Source organism: Eublepharis macularius, chromosome 9 (genome assembly GCF_028583425.1).
Source record: "Eublepharis macularius isolate TG4126 chromosome 9, MPM_Emac_v1.0, whole genome shotgun sequence".
NCBI lineage: Eukaryota > Metazoa > Chordata > Lepidosauria > Squamata > Eublepharidae > Eublepharis > Eublepharis macularius.
Window position 1 is genome coordinate 98,581,408 of NC_072798.1, and position 18,164 is coordinate 98,599,571.

Consider the following 18,164-nt stretch of genomic DNA (forward strand, 5'->3'; position numbering starts at 1 on the left):
ATTTGGACATATTTCTTAAGTTCCAAGTTTAATTATTGTTTCCCTTTATTTTCAGCGGCGAGGCCCTCAACGATCAGTTGATGTAATAGTCTCATCTGCTTTTTTGTTGACAATTTCTGTTGTATTTATCTGCTGTGCACAGGTAAGGGAAACTTGACATGTTACTGATTTATGTCATTATTAGTACTATGCTTCACAGCAACTGTTGAGGGTGGTGTTCAAAATGAGAAGCGCTTGACATGCCAAGGAGGCTGTGGGGGCATGGCAGCCGGCAATGCACACTGCCCTTCACAGCCAATTAGTTCTGTGGCTTCCAGCTCCATAGAGGAACAGCTGTTTCCCTTGGCTAGGAATGCATCATTTGGGCATCCTACCATTGCAAACCTAGAATCAGAAGTCTGTGAGAAATGAGGCTACGTTTAATTCTTCCCTCTCATATTTGCTTTCCTCTTAGTGAGCCATTCACCTGAAAGAAAGCCTGAATGAGCCACATTAAAGCTCAAGGGAACTGCTCAGGAGTAAGGTTGTGTTCTTACACAATTTTGTGCATTTTTATGGAACATCTGCAGGAGAACTTCATTGTGAATTGTCCCCTCTATGTATAATACAGATTAATCTAAGCCTCCATGATGTATAATGCAAACCTATTTTCAGAAATGTAAACCCCTTCAGTTTTGCTGCTTTTTTTTTTCTTTCAGCTGCTTCATGTACACGAGATCTTCCTGGATTGTCACTACAATTGGGAACTAGTAATCTGGTGTATTTCATTAACTCTGTTTCTCCTAAGATTTGTTACACTTGGTTCTGAAACAAGCAAAAAATACAGCAATACCTCAATATTACTTACTGAACAGGTGAGAAATCTCCTGTGAGGAGAGATGACTGCATTCCAAAATGGGGAAAAACCCACGTTGCTAATGTAGTGATTGAGTAAAAGAAATTTTGGATGGTCATTGATCACATGTAGAGAGATTAGTTTAGTTCTATACAAATCACAGGTTTATTGTAATATAAATAGTCACACTCCATAAAAACCAGGCCCATAATATAGTATGAACAAATGATCAGATTGTAGGATAAAAATACAGACTTTTTAAGCCACTAAAGAATGCATCTGCAAACGTGTCTGGCTGTTGAAGTTTTTGAAATGCCTTTTCAGTGGTCCCTCTATGCTTTTGTTTGAAGTCACACTATTCTAGAAGTAGACTGATCTCCAAAAAAAGACAGATCGTAGAAATCTGTCTTATTAATTTCATTAAAATGGCCTTTCTTTCTCCAATATAAAGAGACAAAAGTTGGACAAGTCTGAGAATTTTGTCAAGGGGTTCCCAAAGCAGACAACACACATTGTCAGAATTGTAACTACTTATACAGAAGTGGGAACTAATTGAGGCTATGGTATAATATATAACGTGCTGTATCAGAATTCTAGATTGTTTTTTTTTCTTGATCTCTTAATTTCTGACTTACATTCTTCTGCAGTACCACTTACAGAATTTCCAGCACAGCATTGCTAGAGTTGATTGAAGTTTAAACTTTGATGCTTATACTCACTATTCTCTATACAGGGTAGTCCCATTTTACAAATTTTAAAGGCATTCATGTGGAAACCTTGGACAAAATTTGAAATGTTATATTTAAAACGTTTAATTAATGGTCTTAGTGTCTTTTAAGAATTCAGTCATATCTTAAGAACTTTGTAGTGTCAGTCTTTACAGCAGCATCCTCTCTTAATTGAATCCCTATTTTTTTCCCTATCATTGTTCTTGTATATTGGAATTTTTGCCAACTACTCATAATTCTGCCATTTTAGAAAAGATGTCAAAAGCAAACCTACCTTTCTCATTAGATGCTCTATGACAAAGCTGGATAGAACGCTTATTTCCCTCAATAAATAATTGCCTTATTTTTATACTGTTGTGTAAAGGGAATGGGGAGAAAACAAGGAGCACCTTTAACCCGTGTAAATTAAAATTGTAACCCTTTCAGTGCCGCTAGAGTAAGACTGTCAGATTCATTATGGAGGCTTCTGTCCTCTTAAGACAGAAGGAGGAAGGAAATTTTTCCTGCCCTTTGCACTCTCCACATAATGTAATCTAATGGATCAGACCACTTCCCCTTATCTGGGCGAAATACCAAAGGGAGCTAAGGCATGGATAAAAGCATTTCTTTTTAAAGGTAAAGGTTTTAAAATCTGAGGGAGGGCCCTCTCTTCCTGGACTCCTCCAGGCAGATAAATGTAATAGTCAACGAGATCAAGCATTGGGAAAGAAAATGAAATGCCCAGGAATAACAAACAATATGGTCAAGACTACAGAGACCAAAGATATAATTAGGCAAATAATTATACGGTGTCAGGAAGTTAGGCATTACTAGTACGTCTGTTAGGGAGCAGAGAGTACGTTCGACTCTTTACTTAGGTATTGCTCACCCGATGCAACTACCGAAGTATTTTTATCATTTGACAGTACCAAAGCTCAGAAGAACTTTTACTCGGGCAAGAATGAATGCTTTTCCCTCAGCGGTTTTGGAGGGTAGATACAAGAAAGTACCATATGCTAACAGAACATGCAGATGTCCATATGATAAAATTGAAACCATTGAACATAAAATTATAGAAGAGTCCAGTAGCACCTTTAAGACTAACCAACTGTACTGTAGCATCAGCTTTCGAGAACCACAGTTCTCCCGCTGAAGTAGAGGACATCTTGATGGGTGATTCTCACCCTCTAGTCAGGGAGGCAGGAACAAGTTTTCTACTTCCTGTCTTCCTAGTGGGAGTCACCCTTTCAGTTTCATTCCTGCCTCAACAGGGAGAGCAGCTTCATCCGTGCACTGCCTTACCTTTCAACTGTTCTTTCTCCTTTCCTTCGCTTCTACTTTCCAGAACCTGATTCTTGCCTTGTTTGCTCCTTTCTACTCTACCTCCTTGCTATTCTCTTTCTCCCTGCGCGCCTGCTAGAAGGCTTGCAAGGGAAGCTTTCTCCTTCCTTCCTTCAGCTGTGGCGGTCATTTTATGGCAAGACAGAATCATGGACCAGCAGAACATGCTCTTCCATCACAATAAGATTCCTCTCCGAAGGAGAGTTGGAAACCCCCCTCACCGCTGCTTCCTGGTAACAACCCCAGAGACAGTGGGGCAAACCACGAGGAAGCCACAGCTGCGGCCACTCATATCACGAAGAGACCAGAAGTGCAAAAGGCGCTATTCCTCCCTGAGCGAAGGAAACATGGCAGCCATTTCTGGCCTTGCAAATGAGCGCAACATTGCAAATGAGCGCAACATGCGCATGGTGGTCTGTTATCTTCCCTGAGGGTTGGACGTCTCAGCGGCGGTTTCTCCCGGTGGGGAATTGGTCTCAGGAACGTTTTCGTCATAGACCACTGCAGACAAGAAAAAAGAAATACCTTCTACAACATTTGAAAGTTACTTTTGGGATGTTACACCCTGTCAGGGGAAGACTTTTGGTTTGTGCATTCTTTATAGTGCTTACTTAATAGCTGTGAACAGCAGCCTGAACTTGGAGACATATATATATATAAAGTGTTTGGCTTATTTTGTTACATTTGTGTGACTGTATAATTATTGTATGGGTCTGTAGACCTTATTACTGTGGGTTGGTTCCTTTTTTGTGTGTGATCAGGTTAAGCTCTGCATGCCTACAAGCTTACAGTTCCTGATCAATTTACAGAGAAGTTCTTTATAATCCAAACAGTGACTAGAACATCTGGAAGCCCTATTAGAACAACATACAATTGTTTGTTCCTAATTGAAGCAGTGGCAAAGAAGAGAAAGGAGATGTCACAAGGGATCATCAAGGCCAGGTATTTATTGATATAACATTGGCGAAACTGATGGGTCTACTGATTCCAAGTATCAGCGCTATCCAGTGGGGTTGACTACATACTAGACCCTTACAGACTTCTGAGACCCTTCCAACTACAAATTATGAACAAGAAAGGTCTTTTCATTCAGTTCCCCCTCACAGTAAAAATAAATAAATAAAATAATATTAATTTTTTTTAAAAGCCTCATATGGTGGACAGCTATGACCAGCCTTCTGCAAAGAAAGCAACACTGCATTCCAGTAATGGAACAGGTTCCACAGACACCGGTCTCTCCGGATGGGGAGCTGCACTAGAAGATCCACCAGTGCAAGGTCAATAGGCCAGCAGTGAGATGAGACCCTCTGTCAACCTGCTGGAGCTTTGGGCAGTTTATCAAGCCCTACTACACTTCAGCCCACAAATACTAGATGAACACGTTCTAATCAGAACAGACAGCATGTCGACCAATTTCACCAGGTGCTTCCATCCCAAGGACAAAGTAACCAATGCATTGACATCACAGTGGCCAAGTAGTCTGCTGTTTGCCTTCCAACCGATTCTCCTGAAGCCAATCAGTAAGATAAGAGAACAAAAACAAACAAACAAAGCAGAAATCATATTGGTAGCACCCTACTGCCCTCAGCTCCCACAGCTCTCTGCTTTTCAACAGCTGTTAACACTTCCTCCACTGACTTCTCCAGTATCTCTGGATATGCTCCAGTGAAGCCAAGTTCCGCATCTACACCTGGAATAGCTACATTTAACTGCATGAAAAGTGAGCGAGACTCTCTTGGCTAGGTTATTCTCAAGAAGTAACCAACATGCCACTGGCCTCTAGGAGACAGTCCACTAACAGGATATAGAATGCATCATAAAAAGCCTTCACAAGAGATGCAAAAGAAAAAGGGGTTAATGTCATGAAACCCAAAACCAGATCCATTCTATACTTCCTACAGGTCGGTCATGCAAGCGGTCTCAGAGCCTCATTCTTAAAATGTCAGGTCACAGTCTTAACAACACTACTGCCACAGTACTAGGGTCTGAGTCTCTCCAGACACCTCGCGTATGTAGCTCTCCCTAGTGTGATACTCTGAAGGATCCGCCACAGGTTCACCAGTTTCTGACTTGGAAAATGCATACAGTTGTGTATGCTGTTACCAGACACTCCTTCGAGAGCCTGTCAAGGAAATTCCTCTTATGTGCTTGAGGGCTTTGTTCCTCTCCACAGTTACATCTGCAAGAAGGGTATCAGAACCGGGTACCCTGTTAATTAGCTTGAGCTACGTATCTTACACAAGGACAAAGTGGTCCTGAGAACAGATCCTACCTTCATACCAAAAGTGATCTCTCCCACAGATCACTGGAATTATGTCTACTATCAGTTGACTAAATATTTTTCATCCCAAAGAAGAAATGTGGCATGCTCTGAACATAAGACTTATTCTAAAAGCATTTCTTTATAGAACAGAGCAAATGTGGAAAACAGCTTCCTTATTTATCTCTATATCCTCACTGAATAAAGAGGTGAGGATGTCTAAATCTGCCATTAGCAGTGACTTCAAGGCATGCATTATCAAAGCACACAAAATTAAAAAACTAGACATACCAGCTAGGATTACTACTCACTCAATATGAAGTGCTGCACCACTGCAGCATTTGCCAGACATGCTTCAGTTAAGAGATTTGCAAGGCAGCTACTTGGTCGTCTGTATCTACCTTTATTAAACACTATAAGCTGAACACTTACAACTAGAGATGGGCACAATCCAAAAAATATTAACGATTGTGGATCAGCGCCGGCGATGATCCCGAATTAACGATCCACACCGATCATCTCCTGTTCCCGAACCATGGATCGTGGATCGTGGAGGCCAAAGTGGGCTGCGCTGCTATTCCCAGCTATGTGGGAAGGTGGGTGGTGGCGGCGGCCACCGGGCCTGGTGAGCACGGGGAGGCGGCGATGAGCCACCTCCCCTCAGGTCCCATTCAGCAACACAGGTCTGTGTTTGGCCATCAGAGCTGCCTATCAGGGTTTGCAGGGATGAGATTGGAATGCCCATGGCTACAGAACACCCCCTTCCCCCTCCCTCCCCTGGGTGTCTTCTCCCAACTTATGACTGCTTTGCTTCTCCGTGGTTGGAAGGAAGCCCTGCTGATCAAGGAAAGCTGGGCTTCCATTCGAGTTTCCAGGGCAACAGAAGGAGGGCAAACAGAGCTCAAGCTTTCCCCTGGCTCCGTTGCCAGGGGAATAGATTGCTGGCGCCTGAGTGTCTGATCCCCGATCCAAGCCCGAATGCAACGATCCAGGCCTCTCCTGATCGCTGGATCATTGGCCGTGGACGATCATGATCTGCCGGGTCACGATCGCGCGATCGCCATTATCGTGGTTTTTTTTCCGATCGTAATGCGGATCGTGCCCATCTCTACTTACTACTCAGCTGATGCAGCGTTTGGCAGAAGAGTATTACAACATATTTTTGACCAGATGACAATGACCCACCCAGAAAATAGGGACACTGCTCTGGGAGGTCCCATCAAGATGTCCTCCACCTCAGAGGGAGAATGGACCATTGAATACTCACCGTGAAGGGTCCTTCTCCTCTGAGGAAAGGAGGACATCTTGCCCCTCCTAAAGTCATTGTCTTTTCACTCTCTTCTGCCTGACAAATTTACTTCCAGTCCTGATGTTTCTCCTTAACATGTTTGTTCTTACCTTTCTCCTTGTTATTCAATTCTAGAGTGTTGTATTCATAATTATATGATGCTATAACTGCTTTCGGAGTTGCCAAACTGAAAGAAAGGGTGACTCCCACTAGGAAGACAGGAAGTAGAAAACTTGTTCCTGCCTCCCTGACTAGAGGGTGAGAATCACCCATCAAGATGTCCTCCTTTCCTCAGAGGAGAAGGACCCTTCATGGTGAGTATCCAATGGTCCATTCTCTTCGTGGTTCTCAAAAGCTTATGCTACAGTAAAGTTGGTTAGTCTTAAAGGTGCTACTGGACTCTTTTCTATTTTGCTACTACAGACTAACACAGCTCTGGATCTAAGATTATAGAGTGTCTCATATTTAATCAGTTGAGGGCTATCTTAATCACTCCTCTTAAATAAATCACTCCACTTAAAAATATGGAACTACCTAATATGAGAATGCAGGTGTTATGGTTACATGATTCCGTTACTCTTTCTGTGGCAAAATACATAGGGGCAATATGTAGGGGCAACCAGAAATGAAATTAAGTAATGTTTTTCCCATTTTAATATCTGTTTAAGGTGATAGCCATATAAGCAGTATTAGATAGATTAGACAGAAAGAAAGAAAGAAAGAAAGAAAGAAAGAAAGAAAGAACTGCAGCAGTCAGGTTACAGGTACATCCTTCATTTCAGTAGAGAGTTAGCAAGGCAGTGACTTGAAGCGATAGCAGCAGATCGTTGTATTGGCTGCTAAATCTTTCTACATTGCTACAAGAAGCTGAATCCTACCTCCTGCCCATACGGGAAAGGCAAATCCAACTCCATATGGGTGGGAGGAGGAGTTGAATCCTTTCTCTGCCCAAAGGTTAAAAAAAGGCTTTTTACCATTACAAGAAGCTGAATCCTACCTCCTGCCCATACATTTGCATTCAAATCATATTTTTATTTCCTGAAAGGAATAAAATATTTTCGAAAAAGTGGCTTCAAGCAGGCAAGTGTGGACAGAGAAAGGATTCAGCTCCCCTTCCCACCCATATGAAGTTTTGATTTGCCATTCCCTGCCCCTTCCAAACAGAATTAGCAGGGCGCACAATGGGTCCTGCCACCGTCATGACTATCTGTATTGATACAGACAAAGAGTAAGGCACCAGTAATTGTTCCCAGTGTGTTAGCAGCTTTTAGTAAATGTAAGCAGCTTGAGAATAGCTAAGGGTGATGGAAGGGTTTTTTTTTCTTCCTAACTGTGTTCATAAAGGGTTGGATCCTTACTAAATTGCCACTGATTCTCCTTTTCCACTTCAGACCCCATTCATGCCATTCCTCAGGGTCTCCTAAGAGATCAGTAGGCTGCAGTGTGTTAGGTCCGGTTGGGGGTGGGGTGGAATGCAGGAAAGTTCCATTATTTTGAAACTTATTCTGGATCCAACCCAAGGGGCCTGAACTCTTGTCCCAAAAAGAGTCTAGCCATGGGTGGTGCCTATTAGTTCTTGAATGACATAGCCTAGAACAAGACTTAATTTCTAAAATGAAAGATACATTGCAGTTACTCAGTGGTGAGAGAAAAGAATTCTGCACGTGCTCAGAGTTAGAAGCAGGCCATTGACTCTCGCAAGTCTGAGTTAATCCATGTTACAAAGTTTTAAGAGAGTAATATTTTTCTTTGCCAGATAAACCTGTACTTGAAAATGGAAAAGAAGCCGAACAAGAAGGAAGAACTGACACTAGTGAATAACGTTTTGAAACTGGCTACAAAATTACTCAAGGTAAGAATAAAAATGGAATGTTATAATGCGTACCTGTACACTAATCTTGCTTACCAAGGCATGCGTCTGTCTGTCTGTCTGTCTCTCCTCAGCTAAATCTATTTGTATTTTCTATTCTCACAGTTCACACTTCATTTTATTAACAGTTGCATAACCAGTAACTGAAGCCAAAAAATAAAGACTAGGAAGCACTGCTCTACATAATCTTTCCTCCATAGAGTTGGGCATGGAGGTCAACTTAATTTTAATTTCAAAACTTTGCATGTGATGGCCAGTACCTTGAATTAAACTAGTAACCGGTGGGCAACTGATGGAGTAACTACAGAATGGGATTCATTTGCATGCTTCCCCTAGCTTGTGATAATAATCAAGCTGCTGTGTTCTGCACCCACTGGAGTCTCCAAGCTGAGACTAAATAAACAATATTTTATTTGTATTGTGTCTGTTTTAAGTTTGTAGGGCAGTTTACAATGGTAGTATATTTTTATACTTTAAGCGCTGTATCCCAAAGCTCAAGGCACTTAAGTCTAGTAATAAAATGCTAAAATTGTAGAGAGTTCTTATACATATGGTTCCCCTGAGATGGTTACATGCATTATATCTCCTTTTTCCTGCTTTTCCTTCATGCGATATTGTTCTTCCCTCCTTGATGCTTCCAGAAGACAAGAAGGAAGTCAGGGCAAGCCCCTGCCATGAGTGCTATGTGAATGTTTTCAAATGCAGTCTTGATGGCAGCCAATATTAATCTTATACACAATCTGGAAGATACACAACAAAGATTGTGCACAAGGGTGACATTGTCTCCCGTCTAACTTGAGAGCTGTATAAACTTTTTAAAGGCCAGAACTGCATGTACAGATACGGAAATTTGCAAATCACCTAGCAAATCACTCTTTCACATAGCCCACATGGAACATTTCAGTCTGGGATCCACTCATAAGTGAACTGGGATTTTTTTCACAGTGGTGGAATATAACTTTGCTGCACATGCTAGATGGATGACCAGAGGCTTCGTATAAAAGTAATTACTGCCATGGCAGACAGATGGGGAGGGAATCTGGTCAGAGGGAGGACTGTTTGTCCTGAACACGGAACAAAGTGACTTAATAATGTGGCTTTCCAGAGCCTGAACCTGTGTAATTCTTTTTCTCATTGCTAGGAGCTGGACAGTCCCTTCCGGTTATATGGCTTGACAATGAACCCTCTGCTTTATAACATCACCCAAGTTGTCATTCTGTCTGCTGTTTCTGGTGTTATCAGTGACTTACTTGGATTTAATTTAAAGGTACTAACTGCACCACTATTTTCGCTATCTTAACTGGTTACATTAAACTATCACAATAACTTCATTTTAGTATTGCTTTATGCATATTTAGTAGATTAATTTCTATCAATACTACTGGTTTTCATTTGGAGATATAATGTTATAAAGAGACAATAATATTATAAAGATATAAAAAGTTTAGGATGTCCCTTGAACTGCAATCTTAAATAATTTGTATTGATTTTGATCAGAATCTTAAAATCATATTGCTAGAACACTGCATACTGTCATGGTTTGTGACATGACATCAGTTCTGCAGTTCCCATTCTGAACATTTGTTTGCAGTATGAAAAGCATTAAGATAAAGCTACTAATCTTTTGTGTTTTCTGAGAGACTCAGTTAGTATATCCATAGCTGAAAAAGCAAAATATCATTCTTCCTTGCTATCTTGCATAATTTAGCTTTCTAAAGTCAACCAGAGGAACATTCAAACAGATTAAGAGGCTCCTTCATTTGGTGGCTCCGCAGCACCCACTTACTGTCGGGTATTTCTGGATTCTACCATGTATGGCTGCATGCAGCTCAGACGTGGGCCATTTCCACACTGTCTATAAATAGCGCTAGACTCACGGAAGGCTGCTGGCTTCCTTGCATAATTTTTAACACCATCCAATAACAAAATGCCATAAATCACGTTTGTGGCGTTTTGTAAACAGACGGCATCAAAAATTGCGGGAGAAAACCGGCAGCCTTCTGTGAGTCTCCCGCTATTTATAGACAGTGTGAAAACAGCCCTGTACTTCTCATACTTAGTCAGCGTGACTGCATTCAGATGTGAACAAACCTCTCTTGATTCATAATGAGCATAGATATGGTTTGTTGATGTGCTTCTGTGCCACTCCCCTCCTCCCCTCACAAGTTGAGCAGGATTAAATGGATCTCAGTTTGGAAGGCCTGGATCCAGTTTGCAGTGATGTCCAGATGTGGTCACCTAGGCAGATTTGGTTTCACTCCCTCAAGCCAAGAGAAGACTGCAAAAGGGGGGAAGTTAAAGCGCTCAGAAAGGAGCTTTGTTTCACCAAGCAGAGACGCAGTCCATGATCAGATATGAGGAGGGAGAGAGAGCTGTGTTAATGGTTGCTATAGATCTGACCACCATGACAGAATAGTTGGGTTACACAACGATGCTTGTGGTTACCTTAGTTTAAAGCAGTTAAGGCTTTTGTTGGGTTTATTTCCATGAAATTACTTACTTGTGCTCTATCCTGGCATGGAGGAGAAAGTTCTGCAAATAAAACGCAAATAGCAAAGCTGCAGTTGAACTCAAGACCTGAACTTGTTTTTGCAATTTCTTAACTTTCAGCTCTGGAAGATCAAATCCTGACATTTCGCAAAAAGGAAACCAGACACAATCCTCTACAGAAGAGAGCTGATTGACACAGCTGACTCAAAGCAGTCCCTGATGCTGTGATCAGATGTTATGATCTCTTTAAGGATATCGTTTGAAAAACTGAGGTGTTTACATCTGACTATCTTGTGCAATCTCTGTATTTATTTTACCTTTTCAATTTTGTAAACTGTATTAGCTGACATTGTATTTTATTTTGAAACATTGCTAAGCTTTGAAAGGGTCAAAAATGGGTATCCAGGCATTTGAGAGCCCTTTAATTGGTCATTCAAAACTGATCAAATGTATTTCATTTTATTTTAACTTTTTTGTTAAAATTGGAGCCCAGTGATGCTTTTATACTTCTAAGGTTCTCACTATAACAATGTCATGCTGAAGTCATTATACTGAATACATACTATAAAATGTTTAGAACATTTCATTGTGATTCCCCCCCCCACCTTTCAGGGGCAGTATCAGAGCACCAGCATATTGTTGGTTACAGTAGAAAGTGACATGTACTGTAATGACAATGCAGTAGGCCAGGTAGCAGAAGTTTATTTATATGTCTGTCTGTCTGTCTGTATCCTAGAGCCAGCAGGTATTGTTACTGACGTGATTCTTGGATTCTAAACGTACTGAGCTGAAGTTAAAACGTCACTGAATATTAGTAAGGTATTAAATAGCAGGTCAACAAGTGCTCTTGGATAACATTTTTATTAGAGCAATAATTGTAAACTGTTACCATGCTGTAAGATATTTTGATAAAAAAGTAGCTATAGTATTTATTTGAAACACTGGGCTGTTTGTACAGCTTTGACTGTGATGCTCAACATCTGCACTTTTATTGTTACTTTTAATAATGATCTTTATAAATACTAAATGGAATATATTATGGTGAACTGTGGTGCAATAGCATTACCTCTGAAAGATGGATATTTACACAGAGAGAGAGAGAGAGATTATATACACTCAAGATAATTGCTGTCCATAGGACACTGTAGTGTATGTGACTTATACCACATATGTAAAATAGCAGTTATGTGTATGAAATGATAGCTCTTCTTTTTTAAAGATTAAGTCCTAAACCTTTTCAGGAACAAGGAATGTTGATATCAGTAGAAGCAGACATTCTTGTATTTGCAGACTGCAATCCTTTCTACACTTTAGAGTAAATTTATTGAACTTCATGGGCTTATTTCTGAATAAACATGGATTCAGGCGACTACTTTGCGAGCCTAACTTTCTAGCTCAGCCTTACTGATTTCCATCGGATGGGTGGAAATACTTTTAGGAATGAGGCCCAATTTTATCCAGATGCCATTTGATAGTAGTAATGTGGTGTTGGGATGCTTACTGTGTACATTCAGAGCATCCTTGGATCATTCACTTCAATAGTACAGTCAGCTTTACATACACAAAGATAAGTAGACACCAAGCTGCCTTTCCATTGATGTGAGTGGGGTAGCCTACATGCACAGTAACTCTTGTTGTGTGTGCTTTGCAACACACAAGAGAATCTTGAGTAGGGTTTCTACATCTGCATAAGCAAATGTGGTTTAAGTGTGTTGCCGTATCACTGTCCTGAAGAAGTATCAGTTTATTTTTTTTAAATGGTATGACATTCCCTTGTCCTTAGACAGCAGAAATGGTACCAGAGGCATTTTTTAAAATTCAAAAATAACTAACTAGTTTATTTGTTTTAGAAAGGAAAGGTCAGATGAAATCAGGGGTTGAAAATTTATGAGGTAATTCAACATATATAACTCTGAAGTAAAAGCAAAACATGCACAGATTTCAGTTCCTACTCCTCAGATACTTAAAATACTTCTGTTTTGAGGCTTTTCTTCACTTGGTTTCTCCTAAACACTCTGGTATACTTTCTTTCTGATATACTTTCTTTCAGTATTCTCAGTCACTTTTGGACTGAGAATTCAATACCCACTTCAGAATTCTCATACCCACTTTCTAGTACCTCAGTCCCCTTCCTTCCAAGCACCAGTGCTTTCCTTTAGTTATTAACAGAGGGCCAAGCTAGAAGTGATCGAGTGGAGTGCAAGTGGAGCGCAAGTGAACAGGGAGGAATATATGTCAGTCTGTTCACTTGCCATTCAAGTGTAATTCATCACTTCTAGCTTGGCCCTGAATCTAAAAGCATCTATAGGCAGTTTCTAACCACACTTGACCAGGGATTTCTTCACTCTTCAGGGCTGCCTTCCTGTTTGACTGGGTAGAGAAAATCTTCTCTCTTCGGAAGATCCATCCCCTTTTCCTTGGCCCATTTGGAAGTCTGCACTCCCCAAACCTCCTTGCCAACGTTCCCCAGGTGTTAAAATTGCTCCCTCTGTTATAGGGCTCCGTCTCTCAGCTCTTCACACTCAATCTTTCTCTGCTTGGACTGAAAACAGACACTCCTCTTTCAAGTGCAGCCGTGTGTGCAGCCCTTCCAGGCTTCTTTAAGACATGCAGACCGTCACATACGTTGTCCAAGATGAAAATCCTTTATTTTCTTTAGTTCATGATATCCTGTGAAAATCGTAAGAAGATTATGTTAAAAGCAACAATATTATATAAAGTAGTCTGCATTGGAGAATGTGCATTGTGTTTACTATTCTCAGAACCTCATATTTTTGTGCACTTGTAACAGCAGAAAACAATGTGCTGATTTAAAAAACAAACTGAAAGTTATCATCAGACTTTCAGAATTATTGAGAGAGATCCTTAGTTGTGTGGTATAAGATATTTTTATATATAAAGCAAAACAAAAATTTTGTATTTGTTTCTGTACTAATGTTTAATAATGACCAAAGCGCATTCTGTTTTTCCCTCCAAGGAATGTATTACTGGAGCTTTAAGAACATGCTGTGACTAGTTTATTATGTAAACATTTTTGGCTCTGTGATCTCCTCTTCTTCATGTGTTGTCAGATAATGGGGTTGTGTTTAGGAATAAAGTATATTTTATATATTTTTTCAGAATACGGTACAGACCTACATAGAACTAAATTTTGCATAGAATATATTTTAGAGGAGGGAGTACAGCAGGAGCTCTGTAAAGGTAAAAGATGACTCTTCATTTTTAAAAAGTTCATCTGTTTTTAAAACAAAAATATTTTAGCCATTTAAATGGTAACACGGTGATGGTCTTATTAATGAGGAGCAGCAATTTATGTTCAAGGTGGAAGATAGTTTGTGTCTGAACTATGCCTCAGCAACTAGCAATATGCTGGATTGTTGCACTAATTATGGCAGCATGGGACAATTTAAATCAAGTAAAGTACCTCCATAATAAAGGCTGGTGTGTTGAAATTGTTGCCGTTGTGTGTATAAATCATGCAAGTGAAAGACTGAGAGTGTTTTACATCCCTTGTTTGGAAAAATAGAGGGAAGCAGAAATGTGACGGATCTTGTATGTAGAACAGTTTTTGACACATTTGTAACAAAGTGTGATCAGGCTTGGAATAAAATGTTCTTTGACTGATGGTATAAACCAAGGCCTCTCTTGTGTTTTTAATGTGACAACTTTTGCAGTAACTGCTAGAGACAACAGAATGCCAGGGGAAAGTGCGGTCCATGTAGTTCAGTTGCTTGAACAGTACTTTCCCAAAGGGATGCTAAGCTGTTTGAGAAGATCATTTGTGTAGAGCAGGTACACCCTCGGGAGCAATTGGCACTTGACCCAAACCAGCACAGGACCAACAAATACCAGACCTGGTATACATGTACAAAGCATTGTACCAACTCGGATTTTCCTTGTAATCTAGCTGCTTGACCTCTGCTTTTATAGAAGAAAAATATTTAGATTTCAGCTGTTTAGTGGGGAATCAGCATGCTGGAAAGCACAGTTCAGGGGCTAGGATCAGGTTGTTTTAAGTAATGCTAGTTATCTGTGGATAGATTAAGGCATTCCAAGATCAGCCCTTTACTGTCCACTAAAAAAATAATGTTTTTTACTGCAGTTGGATCAGAATTGTGTGCCTAGGTCAGGTATTTTACTATAGGACATTGCCTGCACCAACACATTTCTCCCCCTACTAGACTGGGCATCTGTTGAATGTAATATTCTGATTTTCATACATAGGTTACTCCCAAGATTCTGCATGCCTTGCCAGTTTTATAGACTACACTGCAGTTTCCTACACCAAAACCAGATTCTTTTTATCATCTATTACAAATAAAGGAGAGAGTCAGCCAGTGCACACTTGCCACTTAAGTAGCTGGTGAGCATAACGTGATGAAAAACCTGCAGTGGCAGCCCACCTGTTTCTGAACACAATGCAGAAGTGCTGGCATACCCCCCTCTAAGGCCCTCGATCGCTTGGGACCAGGAGTCTTAAAGAATGGCCACCACCCTATAGTTCTGCCCACTAGCTAAAATCTTCAGGTAGGTGGTAATTAGTGATGGGGCTTTTTCAACAGCAGTACCTAATCTGTGGAATGTCCTTCCCCTTGATGCTCACCTGGCACTTAGGTGCCAGTTCCAAACGCTTCTTTTTATGGAACTTGTTTGTTACAGTGTCATGCAGTGGCTGTATAGTTTGTAATAGTTTGTTTCCAAAGGGGCACAGTCTTATCCCTAGGGTTGCCAGTTCTTCCGCCCCCCCCCCCCGGGCGGGAGGTCAGAGGCCCACACCTACTTTTTAGTTTCCACTCTTGCAAGTGATGTCATTGCACGAGTCATGTGCTGCCTTGGAAGTGCTCCTGTGCTCTGCAGGAGGCTGAATCTGGTCTGATTTGGGCCCAAATTGGCCTGAATCGGACTGCTGTGGAGTATAGGAGCATGCTGTGCCACGCGGGAGCATGCCCTGGGAGGCACATCCACCCACCAGCTAGGTAAGCAGGGGCGGGAGGTGGAAAATGGGAGCAGGGATCCCCTTCCCCCAGTGGGGGACAGGCAATCCCTACTTACCCTCCTTGTTATTCAATCACTAAGTAAAGCCTCTAGGGGAAATCATTCATAGAAATCATTGGGATGACACCCAGTTCAATATCTCATTATTCAAATCCCTGCCTGACAGCTGTGGTCAAATGGCTGAAAGCAAACAAATTGAAAATGAACCCAGACAAGACAGAAGTGAAGCTGGTTGAGAAGGCAGAAACACTGAAGAACAATGTGCTTCCCACTTTCAGTTGGGTTCATTTGACCCAGAGCCTAGGAGGTTATATTGGATCCAGCACTGCTGCTAGAGAAGCAAGTTAATGCAACTGCAAAAAATACCTTCTAACCAGGAAGATGCCCCCCTAAATTGACGCAACTGATCTGGCCACCTGGATCCACTCCGTGGTAACACTGAGACTCAACTACTGAAATGCACTCTACATAGGTCTTCCTCAAAGTCAACTCATGTACTCCAGTTGGTACAGAATGCCACAGCTCAACTATTATTAGGAGCTTTATGAAGCATGCATATTACTCCCATTCTACAGTCATCCCATTGACTCCCCATCAGTTACCAGGCTCAATTCAAGGTTTGGGCTCTCTCATTCAAAGCCCTCTATGGCCTTGATCCTTCATATCTATGGGATCACCTCTCTCCCTATGCCTCACCATAGCAACTTGGTTCATCTGAACAGGCCCTTCTGCAGGTGCCACCCCAAACTGGGCAAAATCAACAGCTGCCTGTACACACGCGTTCTCTGTGGTGGCCCCCACCTTATGGAATGGCCTGCCTGAAGATGCCAAGAAAGCTCCACACTCCTGACTTTCTGCAAATTATGCAAAACAGAATTATTCAAGGGATAAGTCTGTAGACTCTTACTACTGTGCACTGTCCGTTGGTGTTGAGTATGCTTCTATTGGGTATTTTTGCATTGTTTAATATGTTGTATCAGTTTGCTTATGTTGCTTCAGTATTGTTTTTCAACTCTGTCAGATTCTGCTGTTTTCAAATTCCTGCAGTCTTTGCCCTATTGTATTGTTAATTTATGTCCTAGCTGCCAATTTAGCATTGCCAGATACAAACAGGAGGTGTTCAGTTTTGCATATCTGGGAAGCAGGTGTAGGACTGTTGGAATGGCAGAAGGACCAATCTCGTGAGGAACCTCATATGGAACTGCTATATGCCAAGTCAGACCGTTGATCTATCTAACTCAGCATTGTCTTCTCAAAATAACATCTCTCAAAGGTCTCAGGGAAAGATCTTTCTCAATATCTGCTGCCTGAAATCCTTTTAACTGGAGACACGGGGGATTGAACTTGGGACCTTCCTTATGCCAAGCAGATGTTCTACCAATGAGCCACAGTTCCTGTGCAGCCAACCTGCCGAAAGCTCTATCTAGTCTTCACTTTACATTCACGTTTAGCACATTTGGGCGCTACTTGCTTATCCATTAATTACTTGTTTGTGCTTCTTTTATCCAGTTTATTCCTGTACTTGCTTGCTTGTTTGAGTAAACGAAGAGTGCATAAATGTAGCTGCCTAAACTTTGCTTATAGTGTTTTATTGATAGCTGCCTTAGGTCTGTTTCATTCTAAGAAGATAGGAACTAAATCCTTTAAAAAGATATAAATCCAGTGGGTGAATAAGTGTGTCAAAGAATGATAAAACAAGTACAAGCATTAAACAAATAAAGTTCCCTTTGATTCCAGTGGGAATTTTAAATGTTTTACTTGGCTGGATAGTGGACAATTGAAAAAACAACCTTACTGAACTCTACCTCTTTAGATTTATTCTAAGCTCCTCCCTTCCTGGTTAGTTAGATCAGTTCTATTATATTGCCAGTGCCTCAAGAAACTGGCTAACACCGGAAGAGGAGACAGATGTATTACATGCATATAACTTAGGAGGGGCTAGTGGGAAATTCCCATACTTTCCAAAGTGAAGTATTGTACTTCTACCAATCTTGCCCAAGTAAATATTCTCTCCATGTTTTGTGCGCCCTGATTTGAATGGCCCAGGATAGCATGATCTTGTGAGATGCTGGAAGCTAAGCAGGATTGGCCCTGGTTACTTCTTGGACAAGAGACTGCCGAGAAAGAGCAGGATTGCTACAGGGAGGCAGGCAACGGAAAACCGCTCTTGCCTTGAAAATCCCAGCAGCAGAAAATCCCAACAGTCAGCTGCGACTTGACAGCATTTTACATGCATCTTATATAGGAAGGCCAGTTTTATACCCAGGATTCTAGTCCTAGTCTAGTCTCCACAAGTGTTGTAGACAAGCGGTGGGTTTGGCTGGATAAAAGCCGCAGCAGAATGCTTTGGCAGGAACCAACCCAGTCTCCCTAAGTAT

General features: G+C 41.2%; 1 protein-coding gene across 2 annotated transcripts in view; it reads left to right on the top strand.

The window, feature by feature from the left end:
• Positions 1 to 14,424, top strand: part of PHTF2 (putative homeodomain transcription factor 2) — a 138,114-nt gene extending 123,690 nt beyond the window's left edge. For both annotated transcript variants that reach the window (XM_054988452.1, XM_054988453.1), the window contains 5 exons: positions 56 to 142; positions 699 to 854; positions 8,188 to 8,283; positions 9,443 to 9,568; positions 10,912 to 14,424. In XM_054988452.1, the coding sequence (XP_054844427.1) occupies positions 56 to 142; positions 699 to 854; positions 8,188 to 8,283; positions 9,443 to 9,568; positions 10,912 to 10,932 (486 nt within the window). In that variant the 3' untranslated portion in view covers positions 10,933 to 14,424. The remainder of the gene's footprint in view (positions 1 to 55; positions 143 to 698; positions 855 to 8,187; positions 8,284 to 9,442; positions 9,569 to 10,911) is intronic.
• The last annotated feature ends 3,740 nt before the right edge of the window (positions 14,425 to 18,164 follow it).